We start from the raw sequence: 17,374 nt of genomic DNA, 5'->3' as shown, positions 1-17,374 counted from the left end.
TTTTCTCCCCAAAGCCCCCAGAACATAGTTGTGCATTTTTCAGTTGTGGGTCATTCTAGTTGTGGCATGTGGGACGCCGCATCAGCATGGCCTGACAAGCAGTGCCATGTCCGCGCCGAGGATTCAAACAGGCGAAACCCTTTGCTGCCAAAGCAGAGCGCGCAAACTTAACCACTTGAACCCTGCTCAGGTGAGGCAGGAATGGTGGCTTGTTTCTTTCACAGGCGACAGGGTTTGAATAATCCTGAATAATCAAGACAGGACCATCCCACCCCCACATACTGGGTTATGTGCAATAATCAACTCTGACTGTCAAATCCACTTTTAGCCGTATTTTCCATTACAGTAACAGCCAAGGCATCCTAACTGATACAAACACTTATCAAAAACTGCATTTGAAAAGAGAATAAGGAAGGACAACCTAGAATAATAGTCAGGAAAAAAAAAAACCCACACAGTATGTCTTCAGTTCAAAAAATCCGGTTATGCAATTGTAGAATGACATAAACCTGGTTTAACAGCAGTTCAAATAATAAAGATCAAGATGGTTTACTAGCAGACTCGAAGCAATTCAACACTGTGACACGGCTGAGGAACACAGGATGATATGAGAACCAGAGGTTCCAGATTATGGTGGCAAAGTCTTATGAAGCTCAGTACCGATCACCACATTTCTGGAATAAATTAGGTATACAGCATCAAAAGTCATGAAAGACAGAAGAGTGCGTGAAGGAGCTTACCCGGAGGGGAAAGATAGACCGCGTAACATGAAGACAGGCTAAAGGAGTTAGAAAGGCACAGTCTGGAAGAGGGAAGACTAAAAGGGGCACGATGGCTCTTGTTGAGGGTTCTCCTAGAAACGAGCATGACCCTCATCTCACCATTGCAGAGAAAGGCATTAGAAGCAATAGTTGGTTGATATGGAAGGTAGGTTTGAGCTTAAAAGAGCAAACTTTTTTAACCATTAGAGCAACCTAAAAGTCAGATAAGTTATCTCAGGAGATAGTGAAATTCACTTTCACTGAGTGAAGTAAAGACTGAGTGACCATCATCAGGAAAATTCTAGAATAGTAATTCCCAGAGAGTAGTACACAGACCACTAGTTGTACAAGAGATGATTTTAACTGTTATATACATTTTATTTTATTCATTATATACTTACTCCAACATACACTAAAAGCTAATAAATGTACATACTAAGTTAGCCATCAATCCCATGGCTTCATGAATATAACTGTTTTAGGATAAGTAAAATAATAAAGTTCATTTAAAGAAAAACATTAAATCAGTATATCCCATTTAACATAATTGGATATACTATTTTATGATCTGTTAGGTAAAGCCCAAAAATGTACAAAGATAACCAACACAAGGCACTAAAGATTTAAGAAAAAGAAAAAAAAACTTTTGAGAGGAAAAACATTAAAACAAACAAAAAAGGAAAACATTAATTATAAATGGTATAAGAAAACAGCAAAATCATGAAGGTACCACAAAAGCATCTGAATTTCGGACATGCTGATCTGTGGGGATTCTTGCGTTGAACATCATGAAACTGAAGTCCTCCTTTCCCAAAGTCGTCTCAGTATTCAGTGATTCTACGAAACATGGTCATCTATGACTACATTTATTCAAGGAGGCTTCACAATGAGATCGAGGGACTAAAATTTTCCACTCCACTCTTAGAAACATTGATTTTCAATGGCTATAGCTATAAAATCATGTCCGGAATCTCACATAACCATTCCTTTATCACAAAAGACTAAGGTTCTTGCATCTAATACGCATTTCCTGAAGGCCTTCTAGGGGCCAGGCACTGTGGCAGACACAAACTCGAAAGTAAACGTGCAAGTTTTCATTTGAAGGATCTATTGCTACTTTGAGGAAAACTTTAAAACATTTAAGGTCAAACACCAAAAGAGAATGTCTTCCCCATCACGTTCATTAAAATACATATGTATGTGAGTTAACAATGAAGGCCAAACTACTTTCTATGCTACCCATAGACACACACACAATATCCAGACACACGAACCAGATTTAGATTTAAAATTTCTTCAGTAAGCCCTGCCTCAGATTCAGTACGAGATGCTCTTGCTCCAATATATTCTGAAAACCCTTAGGAATCTTACTGAAGCCCTCCAGGCGACCTTGTGCAGTCTCTGAGAAAAGTCCGCTCATCTCTGTCTTAAGGCTGTGCAGGGCAGGCACACCCTACAGTGTGAAGACAGCGGGGCCCTCTGGAGGAGATGCAGCAGTGTGCTCAGGACTGGAGGCGCTTCACTGACTCATGAGAAGCCTGACCTTTTCCTGCTTCCCAGCTCCCCAGGCCAAGAGGCGTCTTATGTTGAGTAATCAAATAATAAGTGACATCTACCACGTACAAGAAACACTAAAGCTCAAACTTCTTGTCCCCTAAAGACACTTCCCCATGTTTCCATCCCCAAATGGATTTCACCCAGAGAAAAACAAGCAGCCCAGAGAGCTCCTTCCCACCTCCTGAGTGTGTTCCTTGTAGACTTGCAGCGGCCCTGCGGCTTTGGCGGTGTCCCAGAGCTGCAGCGAGCCATCGCCACTACAGGTGACCAGGACGTGTTCATTGTTCTCACTCCAGGTCACATCAAACAAACCGTCGTTCCACTCAAAGCTACGCCAGGAAAATTAAGACAAAAAATCTAGTTATACAGGCAGCTGAACATAAAATTAAAACCATAATTTTACATTTTTTTTTCAAGTTTACCACATATTTTAACACACATTATCTCACATGGTGTCCACAACTATGGGAGGTAGGCAGAGCAGGCACTTGACAGGTTCAGACGTAAGTTCAGAGCCCAGGTCACCCAGCTGGAAAACTGCAGAGCTAGACCGAACTAGTTCTCCCAAACAGACTGGGGGTTACCAGAGGGGAAAGGGGTGGCGGGAGGCCGAAAGGGGGGAAGGGGCACATGGGTATGGTGATAGCCACATACGCCTCAAGGCTAGACTAGTAGTGGGCAGCACGATGTAGTCTATACAGAAACTGATCAATAGTAATGTACACCTGAAAACACACAATGTTATAAGCCAGCATCACCTCAATCAAATAATTTATAAATAAATAAAATAAAATTAGTTCCCCCAACTAGAAATACGGCACTATTTACAGGAGGGCATGCTGCCACTAATGCTAAATTAGTATTCAGACCAATCATTTCAACTTTTCCCACAAATCTTTCCCCTGAGGCACGAGCAGGTAGTTGTTGTCTGACGGGATTTCCTTTTCCTGCTCCACCACTGACCACCCTGATGGAGGTGTCAGTGAGTCCAGCAGTCACGCAGACAAGACAAGTGTGGAAAGAAGACAGGGAACGCGGGCCAGACAAGCCACAGGACGGAGACTTAGCTCCTGACGGGTGGAGCTGAACTGCGTCAAGAAGACAGCAAAGACAGGAACGCCACCCAGACACTAACGCGTGCGCTCTTTCTCATGTTTAAGTTTTATGATGTATAAATGGACACTGAGGGACAAGAGCTTTAGCAGAAAAGTGATGTAATCACAACTTAATGGCAAAAATAACTTCTACGCTATGGAAATGCTGAAGTTTCTTTTATATTGCAAATTTAAAAATCTTTCATTGATCAAAACGATTTAAAACCTAATTCTATTAAGGCTTTAAGAGCAACAGAGAAGACACCTAAGTTTAATAATTAGAGCCACCTTACCTTCTGAAAACCCTAAGCCCAGATTCATTTTGATCCAATATTAGCAGGGTTCCACAGCCTAAGGAGACAAAAAATCGAGGTCATGCTGTCGAACCTGCAGGCGGCCGTCTAAGGTCAAGGGGGGATCAAGCACTGAGTAGCCATTTTACTACACAAATTTCTCCCTACGGTTATCGAGACCACGTACACAAAGTGACAGGACTGTGCTCTCCATTTCTGTCTATACTGTGCTTCAATCATTACAATCAAAATCAGGTTCCCGAGACCACAGGGGAGGACGTGGTCGGTGTCCGGAGACCACGGGGGAGGACGTGGTCAGTGTCCCGAGACCACGGGGGAGGACGTGGTCGGTGTCCGGAGACCACGGGGGAGGACGTGGTCGGTGTCCCAGGAGCACGGTGAGGGGAGGACGTGGTCAGTGTCCTGAGACCATGGTGAGCGGAGGACATGGTCAGCGTCGCGGGACCAGAGAGAGGAGGACAAGGTCAGCGCCCCACGACCAGAGGGGAGGACGCGGTCAGCGCCCCGGGACCAGAGCAGGGAACGCGGTCAGCGCCCCGGGACCAGAGGGGAGGACGCGGTCAGCGCCCCGGGACCGCCGTGAGGGGAGGAAGCGGTGAGCGCCCCGGGACCGCCGTGAGCGGAGGACGCGGTCAGCGCCCCGGGACCGCCGTGAGGGGAGGGGAGGACGCGGGCCGCGGGGGGAGCGTGGCCGTGGGGACCGGACCTCCGCCGCCGGCCCCGCCCGCCGGGCGCTCACCCGCGATGCCGTAGTGCTGCGCCGCGGCGCAGGCCAGGCGGCCCGGCAGGTACGGGGAGAACTCGGCCGCGTAGCCGTGGCGGCCCGGCACCCGCAGCGTCCTCGCCGCCGCGCTCATGCCGCCAGCGGACGGCACGGCTCGGACACCCGGCGACCACCGCGCTCGCTGTGGGAGGTCGGACCCGGAAGGCCGGGCGGAAGTGACGACACGGGCCCCGAATGCGGGGCTCCGACTGGCCCGCGATGGAGAGGGCGTGATTCCGACGGGCCCATCTTTGCTTTGGGCAAAACAAACTGAGCGGCGAACCAGGCGCGAGGCGGTTCCCGGGTGGGAGCGGCCCGACGGCTGCTGTGTCCGCGAGTCGGCCTCGCCGCGGGGCCGGCTGCTGTTTCCTAACCCTGGGGCTTCGGAGGCTGCCGTCGGGACACGGTGCGACCCTCGCAGGGGAGGCACGCTGCGGCCGGCGCGGGCCCGGGGCCCCGGAGCGCGGAGCCGCCAGGCGCATCCCAGCGGCGGTAAATGGGCGAGCGAGCGAGGGGAGGCTGTCGGAAGCAGCTTTTTTTTTTTTTTTTTCCCCAATGCTCTCTACATATACTTTATAGTATTAAGTGCTCAGATGCGGGCTGATTAAGGAAAACTAGGGCTTATTCATTCAAACATCTACCAACGTGTACTACGTGCAGGAGGGCCACGTATAATTTATCCGCCTAACGAGACACTTTTGAGAGTGAAAGAGGGTGCGGTTAATAATTAAGCCTGCTACAGGCACAAACCTAGTCGTATGGTCAGCTTAACTATACGCCAAGTACAGTGCTGGGCACTTGGGATTCAAAAGCAGTGAGCTATAGTCCCTGCCCTCGAGAAATTAGTCTAGTAGACGTGTCGTCAGTTAAGCAGGTGCTATGAGAAATGTATGTGGGGTATTTAAAAAAGGAAATTGTCAGGACTGGAGGATGGGGATGGGAGGAAGAGCTTCAGAACAGAGGTAATGTTTGTGGTGAGTAGATGATGAGGTTTTCTTAAAATAGACAAGGAGGTGAACGTCATTGTAGGAGCAGGAAGAACATGAGCAACCCAAGAGATCTAAAACAGCGTGATCGTCAGAGATGGCGGCTGCCAGGACTCAGCCTGTGCAGGTGGAAGGAGTGTGGCGAAGAGTATTGGGGGGAGGGACTAGAGTGTTGTACTGGAGCTGGGTCATGAGCAGTCTTGTGTACCAAACCAAGGGAATTGGATTTCTACTGTAATTTCAACAAAGGAAACCATCTGAGTTTTCTAATGTGAGAAATTAAATGACCAAGTTTTCATTTTGAAAGATCGTCTTGCATTACTAATTTGGAGGACAGAGATTAAAGGTGGGGAGGCCTGTTAGAAGACTTCAGTAATAGTTCAAGCAAAAGATGATAAGAATTTAAACAAAGACTGTGGTAATGGGAGTGGAAAGTAAGAGTCAGATGAAATTTTAAGGGAATAGCTCTTATAATATGTAAGGAACGAGGAGGAGTCAAAATGACTCCCAGATTTCTGACTCGGGTGCCTGGATGGATGCAGGGACTGTTAACTGAAGTAAGGCCTGTGGGAGGAGGAGCACGTTTGGGGAGAAAATGAGCTCCAGTTTAAACAGGTGGAATGTGAATTTCTTATGGGCTATTGGACATACCAGTCGGGAGCTAAGGCAAGAGTTCTTATCTGCATGAAGAAAATATGTAAGCTGTGGAAAGGATTGCCCTCACTCAGAAGAGAAAAGGGACAAAGACAGAATCTTGGAGGAAACACCCGTGTTTAAGAGATGGCAGAAGAAGAGCTAGGATGGCTGAGAGGGACACAAGGTGGATCCTATTAATTAATCAAGTAATCTGTTCTGGAATACAGCTCAAATTGGGAGGATTTGCACACTACCCCCTGAGGCACATTTAGGTGGACAGGTTGGGGTGGGTCCTATATTAGGAAGATGACTCAACAGAGATCATAAGAGTATCAAAGAAAAGAACATAAAACGTCTCTCATGGTGCCTGGTGCATAGTAGGCACGCATAATAAAGTGACCATCACTATTGTAGCAAGCAAGAGTTTACCAGCACAGACTCAAGTATGCAAGAAATGGAACATTTCTTTATTTTCTACAACGAACTTACATCTCCAGCTCCCTAGGCTGTTAGAAGGTTCTTCCTGGCACTCCCTGGGATCACACCAGAACCCGACACTAGACTGTAAAGTTCACAGTGGGAGGATTGTCGTTTTGTTCACCCAGGTATCTCAGCGCCTAGAACAGTGCCTGACAAATGGTAAAGAGTCTCTAATCTTCCGGCTTTTGGGGTCACCATGGATAGCTCCCTGTGCACATCTGATGAGCATGTGAAAGTGCATTTCTGTGTCATGCTTGCACCTAGGCAGGGCCAAGGTATCGTTACTGAGAGGGGCTCCCACTACTGGGGGCCCCGGAAGCCATTCCCACTGGGGAGCAGGGCCAGATTGTTGTCACTTCTCCATGCTGAAGAATCTTTCCCTCTGCTCCCTCCCTGCCATCGTATGGTCATCTCTTGCCTCTCCCTCCTCAAGGACACATCAAAGCTCTCTTCAGTGAGTTTAATGATTGTGAGTAGCATTGCTGCCAGTCCCTCAAGTGCCCTAAGACCAAGGATCACAAACCACCTGGCTATCTAATCAGAGCAAGGGCAGAAAAACTACAGCACAACACAAACTAATCCCTAATCGATTGTCCTGCCATACTATTCATTAACAAAAATGGATATAAATCAATAATTAATAACATTGACAGTAACAACACGGATGTGGAGAAGCTGCCAATTAAAATTACATGTAGGCATATCAATTTCAAACTACAGAAAATCAAAGATAAATTTAAAAATCCTGAAAGAAGACAGAAGAAAAAACACCTATCAATGAACAAAGATAAGAATTATATTTGACTTCTCCTCAGAATCCATACAAGCGAAAAGAGAGTGGAGTGAAATATTTACAGTGCTGAAGGAAAAAACCACCAATCTAGAATTCTGTGCACTGTGAAATTATCCTTCAAAAATGAAGGAGAAATAAAGACTTTCTCAGACAAACAAAAATTGAAGGAATGTGTTGCCAGTAGACTTGCTTGCAAGAAATGTTAAAAATTCTTTAGAGAGAAGGAAAATGATAGAGGTAAGAAACTCAGCTGTACATTAAGTAAGGAAGAGCACAGAAGAGGAAATAAGTGAACGTGAAATAAAATTTTTGTTTCTCTGATTCTTAATTGATCTGATGAAAGTGTGTTCAAAGTAACAATACCAACGATGTATTTGTTTATGTATGCTTATGTGTATATCTTACGTATCTATGTATGCTTTTATATCAGTGAAATGAATGAGGGCAATGATACAAGGGGTGGAAGGCGGAGGGAGGAGTTAGGATTATTTTGTTATTATAAGGTGTCACGTTACCCATGAAGCGGTATAGTGTTATTTAAAAGTGGACTTGGAGCGCCTGTAGATGTTTATCACAAGCTCTAGAGCAACTACTGAAAAAAAAGTTTGGGGCCGGCCCCATGCCCGGGTGGTTAGGTTCGCGCGCACCACTTTGGTTGCCCAGGGTTTTGCTGGTTCAGATCCTGGGCATGGACATGGCACCGCTCATCAGGCCACACTGAGGAGGCATCCCACATGCCACAAGTAGAAGGACTCACAACTAAAATATACAACTATGTACAGGGGGGATTTGGGGAGAAAAAGCAGGAAAAAAAAAGAAGATTGGCAACAGTTGTTAGCTCAGGTGCCAATCTGTAAGCTAAGAAAGGAGAGAAAACACTCAGTTAAAACCACAAAAGGCTGTGCCAGCCCAGTGGCGCAGCAGTTCAGTGCGCACGTTCTGCTCCTCAGTGGCCCGGGATTCGCCAGTTCAGATCCTGGGTGTGGACATGGCACTGCTTGGCACACCATACTGGGGGAGGCGTCCCACGTATAAAGTAGAGGAAGATGGGCATGGATGTTAGCTCAGGGACGGTCTTCCTCAGCAGAAAGAGGAGGATTGGCAGTAGTTAGCTCAGGGCTAATCTTCCTCAAAAAAAAAAAAACCCACAAAAGGCAGAAAAACAGTGGAAGACGAAAATCAGAACTAAGAACAAGGACAACAAATAGAAAACAGTAACAAATATGGATACACCTATATCAGTAATCACTTTGAACATCAGTGGTCTAAATGGACCAATTAAAAGACAGAGATTGTCCAAGTGGATAAGAAAACAAGACCCCACTATATGTCTTCTACAAGAAACTCACTTTAAATATAAAGACACATAGATGAAAATGGATGAAGAAAAATATACCATGCTAACACTAATCAAAAGAGAGCTGGAGTAACCATTAATTTCAGACAGAGCAGACTTCAAAGCAAGTAAAGCTACTAGGGATAAAGAAGGGCATCACATAATGGTAAAGGAGCTAGTTTTCCAAGAGACACAATCCTTAAAATGTACGTGCCTGACAACAGAGTGTCAAACTACATGAGGCAAACACTGACAGAGCTGCAAGGAGAAGTCGATGAATCCACTATCATAGTTAGAGACTTCAACACCCCTCCCTCAGAAAGGGACAGATGCAGCAGGCAGAAAATCAGTGAGGACATAGGTGAAATCAACAAGACCATCAATCAACTGGAAATAATTGATACCTGTAGACTACTTCACCCAACAACAGGGGAATACACATTCATCTCAAGCTCACATGGAACATTGACCAAGAGAGACCACATTCTGGGCCGTAAAACACTCTGTAATAAATTTAAAATAATAGAAATCATAAAATGTCTGCTCTCAGACCACAATGGAATTGAATTAGAAATCAATATCAGAAAGATAACTGGAAAATCCCAAAATACGTCAAGATTAAACAAACACTTCTAAATAACACATGGATCAAAGAAGAATTCTCAAGAGAAATTTAAAAATATTTTGAACTAAATGAAAATAAGAATACAACTTATTTAAATTTGTGGGATGCAGTGCTTCGATGGAAATTTATAGCATTGAATTCATTTGTTAGAAAAGAAGAAAGATGTAAAATCCATAATCTAAGTTTCCACCTTAGGAAACTGGAAAAAGAGCAAATTAAATTCAAAGTAAGCAGAAGAAAAGAATTAATAAAAATTGGCTCAAACATACAACTCAAGAGATAAAATATCTCATTAAAAAATGGACAGAGGATCTGAATGGACATTTTTCCAGTGAAGACATACAGATGGCCAACAGGTACATGAAAAGATGCTCAACATCAGTAATCATCAGGGAAGTGCAGATCAAAACCACAATGAGGTATCACCTCACGCCTCTTAGAATGGCTATTATCAAAAAGACAAGAAATAACAAGAGTTGGCGAGGATGTAGAGAAAAGAGAACCCAGGTGCACTGTTGATAGGAATGTAAATTGGTGCAGCCACTATGGAAAACAGTATGGAAGTTCCTCAAAAAATTAAAAATAGAACTATCATGTAATCCAGCAGTTTTGCTTCTGGGTATTTATCCAATAAGGAAACAAAATCACTATCTTGAAAACATGTGTGGACCCCGTGTTCACTGCAGCATTATTTATAACAGCCAAGACATGGAGGTAACCTAAGTGTCCATCGATGGATGAATGGGTAAAGAAGATGGGGTGTATATATATATATAGAATAGAATATTACTTTGGCATAAAAAAGAATATAATCTTGCCATTTGCAACAACATGAATGGACTCTGAGGGCATTATGCTAAGTGAAAGAAGTCAGACAGAGAAAGATAAATGCCGTGTGATCTCACTTGTGGAATCTAAAAAGAAACACACCAAAAAACCCAAACTCATAGATACAGAGTACAGATTGGTGGTTGCCCCAGGCAGAAGGTGTGAGGTGGGTGAAATGGGTGCAAGTGGTCAATAGGTACAAACTTCCAGTTATAAAATAAATAAGCCCTTGGGAATGTAATGTATAGCGTGGTGCTGTAGTTAGCAATGCTGTATGGTATATTTGAAAGTTGCCAAGAGAGTAGATCTTAAAGGTTCTCATCACAACAAAAAAAGATTGTAATTATATGTGGTGATAGTTGTTAACTAAATGTATTGTGGTAGTCATTTTGCAATCATTACCTATATCAAATTGTTATGTTGTACACCTAAAACTAGTACAGTTATATGTTAATTATATCTCAGTTAAAAATTGTAAAATACCACACACTCTATTCAAAATTTTTTTTGGCGGTTGAAAATACATCATGCACGTCCCTCCAGATCAGTATCTTTAGATTGTACTTACTCTTTTAAGTAGTTGCATAATTTTCCATTATACCTATTTCAAAGTATATTTAACTATCCCTCTAAAAATGAACATTTAGGATGTTTCCCGGTGTGGATTGTTTGGTCGTTTTACTGGAATAAATACTATTACAGCAGACTTCCTTTCACGCACATCCTCACGTACAGGTGACTTCTCTCACAATAAGATACAGCCCCAAACAGGGCTGTTAGCTGGGGGCTATGCACCTGTTTCTTCTTAACAGTCTTATTGCGACACAGACCTTAAGTGTACAGGTCAATCAGATCACACAGGTGCGTGTGCCCGTGGAACTGAGCCCATCAAGACAGGGAGCATTCCCGTCATCCTACAAAGTTCCCTTGTGCCGCTTCCTAGTCAAACCCACCCCTGCCCCCGATCAACCGCTGATCTGATTTTGCCTGTTAAGGACGGCCTGGAAGTCCATTACTAGAATTTTATTCCCTGCAAGTTTTTGAAATGATTACTTGAAGATCCCTTCTTTAAATGCAAGTAGGCTCTAGGACAAAAATCACTGAGTTTTAACTAAATTTAAATTCAGTGAAAGAAGTAATTCCTTTACTTCTCTGTTCTATACTTTCTCTAGATTTTTGTTTCTTCTTAGGTGAAATGGACAAGTTTTTACTAGATCAACCATTTCTGGCTAGGAGGACTTGAAGACAATAACAGGGTTAGAAAAACTAATCTAAACACTTCAGAAGCCAAACAGGAATTTACGTGTGTAATTCTGCAGCAGAGGCCAGCCTAAAATTTCAATTTTCTTTGTTTCTAGGCTGAAATTATATGAATGCAAGGTGGTTACACTTGTTCTCTGGTGTTGATATTAGCTTCTGATTGACTGCTTATGAAATCATAACAATTCTGGGGCTCATGGAGGAAAAAAATTTGAAAAGTTAAACAGGTTGTTGTCTGAGGTTCTGCAGGAGGCCTTCACCAAGGCCTCTCTGCCCAGGGGACTAAGGCATGGAGTTGCTGTCTGTCACATACATCTTACTGGGATAGTTGAAAAAAACAGGAATGGTAAACTATTGCATCAATGTGAAGTGTCCCGTTTGATGACTGCGCTGTGGTTATGTAAGAAAATGCCCTTATTCTTAGGAAATACTTATAAAGTAATAAGAGGTAAAGGGAAGTATAATAGGATAACCCTCAAATGATTCAGAACAAATAAAGAACAGAGACTTGCACAAATAGAACGATAAGACAAAGGGGTAAAACTGTTAAAAATCTGGGAATCTGGATAAAAGATAGATGGGAATTTTGTATATTCTTATAATTCTTCTGTAAGTTTGAAATTATTGCAGTTAAAAGGTTTTCTGAAGCTTGTGTTTGAAGATTGTACTGACTCAGACCGTTCTTTGTCCATTAGCTTGAATTAGTATGAAACGGCTCTCATTTGTTACGTAGAACCCTGGGGCCTGGGAAGAATTCCTATCCTGGTGCCCGCAGGGTCCCTATGGGCAAATCACAAGCCAGAAACGTCTGTTATGTGATTCTACTGGGACTTCTGACCTCCTTAAATTTGAGGGAGTGTGTTTGGGAAGAAAAGCAGAAGTTTCCTGCTACTTAAGTCTAGAACAAAACAGAACGCATAGACTTCATATTCCAGGGCCAATCAAGTGGAAATATCGGGGGGGTGGAAATCCGGGTCAACTGTAGTTCCCGTCATGACTAAGTGGTGTGAAGACTCATGATGCGGTGACCCAGCGCTGACCTCAGGGAGAAATCACAGTCAGGTCAGGATCGCCATTTCCAGGATTCTTGGTAGGGCTGACTCGGCAATTCATCAGTCTTACCACTGACAGCAAACGTAAACCAGACCACTGCACACGCTTCATCTCTCAGATGGACGTGCGGTACAGCGCGAAGCTGCGTCTCAGGACTGTATGTGGTGTTCACGTGCTCTAAGCACACGTTCTGATAGAGAAGCGTTTGCCCAGGGTAAAGGGACTGCGTGTGATCGTCTCGATGTGAGTATCAGACGGTAAAGCTCCAGTTCGCTCCTTACTGCCCTGGACTTCCCAGCTCTGAGAGGGCTTGGCGTGTTCTCCAAAAGCTGTCATGTCATTAACTGGGAAACAGAAGCAACACCGATTCCTTCTAACCTGCTCAGTCCTTTTGGTCAGAAAGGCAGGCAGGCTTTCATGTGAAAGGTGTAGAAATCTTGAAAGTCATCTCATTCTTCTCATAGCCCCTGGGCTCCCTGGTGTTTATAGTACAGCATTATTCACAGTATAAAAAGAGGTCACTCCATTCTGAGTCGATTCATTGCAAACAATGATGAGTACAAATTTCAGCTCTGATATTGTTGACTGTATGATTCTGAGCAAATGATTCATCTCCTGGAGACTCAGTTTCTTTAGAAAACAGAGCTTCCCAAGAAGGCCAAGCAGAACAGTGGGGGGTCTGGAAACCAGGTGACTTAGAGAATTGGTAAGAGAGCTGGGGTACCACCACACGCCTGTGAGAATGGCCAAAATCCCAAACACTGACAACACCAAATGCTGATGAGGACGCAGGGCAACAGGAATTCTCCCTCGTGGCTGGCGGGAATGCAAAACGGTGCAGACACTTTGGAAGACAGTTTGGGGGTTTCTTGCAGAACTCAACACTCTTACCATATGGTCCAGCGATTGTGATCCTTGGTATTTACCTACAGAAGCTGAAAACTTATGTCCACACAAAAACATGCACACGGATGTTACAGCAGCTTTATTCATAATTGCTAGAACTTGGAAGAAACCAAGATGTCCTTCAGTTGGTGAATGGATAAATAAACTGTGGTTTACCATCTAGACAATGGAATATCATTAACCCTCCCAAAAAATGAGCTATCAAGCCAGGAAGAGACATGGAAGAGTCTTAAATGCATATTGCTAAGTGAAAGAAAACAATCTGAAAAGGCGACATACTGTATGATTCCAACTATATGACATTCTGGAAAAAGCAAAATAATGGACAGTAAGAAGATTAGTGGTTGCTCTGGGTTGGGAAGGGGGGTTGGGAGAGATGAATAGGCAGAGTACAGAGAATTTTTAGGGCAGTGAAGATATTCTGTATGATACCATAATGATGGATTCACGTCATTACACATCTGTCCAAACCAATACCGAGAGTGAGCCCCGGTGTAAACTGTGGACTTTGGGTGATTATGATGTGTCAGTGTAGGTTCACCAATTGTAACAAATGTACCACTCTGACAGAGGATGCTGGGGGAGGCTGTGCACGTGTGGGGGCAGGGGATATATGGGAACTCTCTGTACTTTCCCCTCAGTTTTGCTGTGAACCTGAAACTGCTCTCAAGAAATAATCTTTAAAAAAAATGGTGCATTAAAAACAAACCTTAAAGCAATTAATGTTCTTAAGTAAATTAAAAGAGTTGTAGAATTTAGTTTTATTCTCCACAAGCCTCCAGAGAGAAATTTTTCAAGAAGCTAAAGAAGAAAATGAAGTCTCCCCTCCCCCATCTCACTAACATGGCTTGCCTACAGATTTCTTCTGAAAGATTCTTTTGTTCCCTACACCCACTGATTTTCTGGGTTTCTTTAATGCTGCCCCCTACGCAGGAAAAGTCTTTGCTTTCTTATCTACGAGCCAACTCTCTGTCCTCTTTCAAATTCTCCCTCAAGGTTGAATTCTTCCAGAAATCCTAACTCATCTCTAAAACTTAACTTCCTAGTTTGGAAAGAGCATCTAATATAGTTTGTAAGAATTGTAGTTGCTTTTCTCATTTGCCCCTATTCTTGGGGTTATACAGATCATATCCTTTTTGTGACAAACTTAATGAATAAAATTTTTATGAGATAATGATTATTAAGGCATTTTTTTTAATGGAGAAGGCAGTGGACTGAATGTCAGGAGCCTCTGCTTTGTGTTTTGGGGCACATTGCTTTACCATTTTGGTGTTCGATTTTCTCATCATAAAGTAAGTGTGCTAGATTCTCATCCTTTTTATCTCTTAGTATTGTGACTCCAAGACTTGTTACAAAGAAAAGTTATTACAATTGAAGGTTATTTCTATTCAAACTAAGACCACCAGGTGGTGGTATCCCGAAACTTGGAATCTCCATTTGATGGGCGACAGAATAACTTTTCCTTCTCGTGGTGATTGATTTTAAGTAGCCTCACAATCCAGAGCTTAATTCACAAAGTGATTGTTGCTGAAAATCATGCTCCTCGAGAAGCAGAAAGTTTATGGTGCCACAAAATTAGAAGTAAAAGGACCTTGAACTGGTTTTCTTTAAAATTTACTACTTGTTTTTAAGATCCAAATATTAAGAATATGCAGTGTTCTTGTATGTATGTTTTATAATTGAAAAAATTAATACATGCACACAGTTAAAACAATTATTCCAGTAGTGTCGCTGCGAAGCCGTCTCCTTCTCACTCCAGAACCTTGAATCTCTTTAATTTCTCAGCCCCCCTCGTCAGAGAGAAGTACACTGTTTGCTGAAAAGAGCGAAGTGCAGCCCAGCGCTTATAACATGCCACCATCTGTGTTTTCAGAACATGTGTGTGTATGTCCTGCCTGTAAATTCATAGAGTGTCTCTGGGAAGAAACATGAGGAAACTGGTGATCATGGCTGCCAAGGGGAAGAAAAATGGAGACCCCAGGAGACAAGAGGGAATCAAGACTCAGTAGTCACCGTATACATTTTTACCTTTTAATTTTATACCATGTGCAGCTATCAATTACAAATTCCCACAGCATATCTTGGAGACCATTCCATATCCACACATAGTTCTATCTCATGCTTTTTAACAATACTGAATGTTCTTACTCTACTTGAAATTACATATATTCAGTTTTACCCAAAATAATATTGCCGAGACCAGGCTCTGGAACTGAGCAGATCCAGGCTGGAATCCAGGCTCCAGCACTAACTCCGAGTGCAGCTCTGGGTGCCGCTTCACGTCAGGTGCCTTTTCCGTGGCTGATCCGGCCCCAGTCGTCAGGGCTATTGTGAGGATGTGAGGAGCACATCACGCAGACTCCGCAGCTATGCAAAGGGCCAGGCCACGGTCAGCACTCAGTGAGGTTCAGATTTCTCTGCTGGCTTTTTGAAAAAGTCGATTAAATGCCTGAAATGAAGAGACTAAGGTGTGCTCTTATTGTTGTTAGTGATCCTCCTCGTCTTGGAGTTTGTAGTAGACTTCTGCTCTGAGGAAATAAACACTGGAAAGTAGGTGTCAAAGTAAGTGTGATCCAAGATCGGGTATCCTTTGAAAGGACCAAGCTTGTCTTTTATTTTTCAGGCAGTTAAATGAGGGAAATGAGAGCATGGAGCAATTATCCGTTCTTGTTGTCAGCTGAGCTTTCCAATTCGAATAATTCAGGCCAAAAATGAGGGAGCTATTTGAGACATTCAACTAACATATAGCATACGTAGCTTATCTGCTACGTTGCCACAATTGTCAAGAAACGATTGTAGAACCACACTGCTCTCTGTGTTACTATTTGTGATGATCTGATTTGTGTCGCCCCTCCCCAAATTTATATGTTGAAGCCCCAACCCCTGATGTGACTGTATTTGGAGACAGAGCCTTTATGGAGGTAATTAAGGTTAAATAAAGTCGTAAGAGAGGGGTTCTAATCCAATGGGACTGGAATCCCTATAAGAGGAAGGGTCTCCAGCCTCGCTCTCTCTCTCTCTCTCTTTTCCTGCATACACAGAGGAACAGCCATGTGAAGGAACAGCAAGGTGGCCGTCTACAGGCCAGAAAGAGACCTCTCACCAGAAACTGAACTTGCCGGCACCGTGACCATGGACTTCCAGCCTCCAGAACTGTGAGAAAATAAATGGCTGTAGTTTACACCACCCAGTCTGTGATCTTTTGTTATGGCGGCCTGAGTAGGTTAACACACTGCTAGAGGAATTTCCCTCTGTCGGGACAGCTGGAAATGGGCTCTTGCTTTTGTTGAGATATATACCTGTCTTCAATCTAAATTGTTTCTAAGACAAAAAAAGATGCAGACAGTGCAAGTTCAGAAACCTGTCAAGAAGTTAGTTAGTGCTTTACTCTAGCAGTGAAGTAAACTGCTGTGACAGTAATTGCACTTAATCACGTTTACTTTACAAATTCGGAAACTCAGGCCAAGAGAGCGGAAGTCAGCTCCCTCACGGCTGAGCCAGAACTGCGTTTAGTCCAGGTGCCCAGTGCTCTCACCATCACAGCCACTGCTTAGAGCCGGGTCTCCCCATCCTGGGCTGCAGGGAGTGGGGAGTGGAGGGGATGGGGGAGCTGACCGCACGCTCACCTCCCTGCCGGAGCTCCACGAGACCAGGATTTAGGGACCTGCGCTCTCTTCCCTGAACCAAAACCAGGGCCTCTCAGAGAAGGCCTTTTCTCTCTTATTTAGGAGATCAGTGGAGATCTTTTTGATTCAGGTTATAAATACATTAAGGAATTTGCAGGTTATTTTGAGAACCAAGGATAGTGGATTTCATTAAACGAAATGAGTGGCGGCACATAACCCACACTCCTTAAACAATAATTGTCTAGATGGGATAGTTAGCACCATTTAAAGATGGGTAGAAGTCTAATATTTAAAGTTAGGGTTTATAGATATGATTTTTTGAAAGAGCACATACAACAACCCCAAACTACTCCAGA

At 43.6% G+C, this 17,374-nt stretch overlaps 1 protein-coding gene and 1 long non-coding RNA gene across 2 annotated transcripts in view; one reads left to right on the top strand and one right to left on the bottom strand.

Moving 5' to 3' along the window:
- PEX7 (peroxisomal biogenesis factor 7) overlaps positions 1-4,714 on the bottom strand; it is an 89,823-nt gene extending 85,109 nt beyond the window's left edge. The window contains exons 1-3 of the mRNA XM_070496676.1: positions 4,466-4,714; positions 3,706-3,763; positions 2,497-2,647 (exon numbers count right to left, since the gene is read on the bottom strand). Of these exons, the coding sequence (XP_070352777.1) occupies positions 2,497-2,647; positions 3,706-3,763; positions 4,466-4,583 (327 nt within the window). The 5' untranslated portion in view covers positions 4,584-4,714. The remainder of the gene's footprint in view (positions 1-2,496; positions 2,648-3,705; positions 3,764-4,465) is intronic.
- A 127-nt stretch (positions 4,715-4,841) lies between these two features.
- LOC123279506 (uncharacterized) lies at positions 4,842-16,578 on the top strand. The gene is made up of 2 exons (XR_006517592.2): positions 4,842-4,981; positions 16,434-16,578. It is a non-coding gene; the product is annotated as an uncharacterized lncRNA (long non-coding RNA).
- The last annotated feature ends 796 nt before the right edge of the window (positions 16,579-17,374 follow it).

Source organism: Equus asinus, chromosome 24 (assembly GCF_041296235.1).
Source record: "Equus asinus isolate D_3611 breed Donkey chromosome 24, EquAss-T2T_v2, whole genome shotgun sequence".
In the NCBI taxonomy this organism is placed as follows: domain Eukaryota; kingdom Metazoa; phylum Chordata; class Mammalia; order Perissodactyla; family Equidae; genus Equus; species Equus asinus.
The sequence above is the reverse complement of the archived record's forward strand: the minus strand, read 5'-3'. Positions and strand labels throughout refer to the sequence as shown.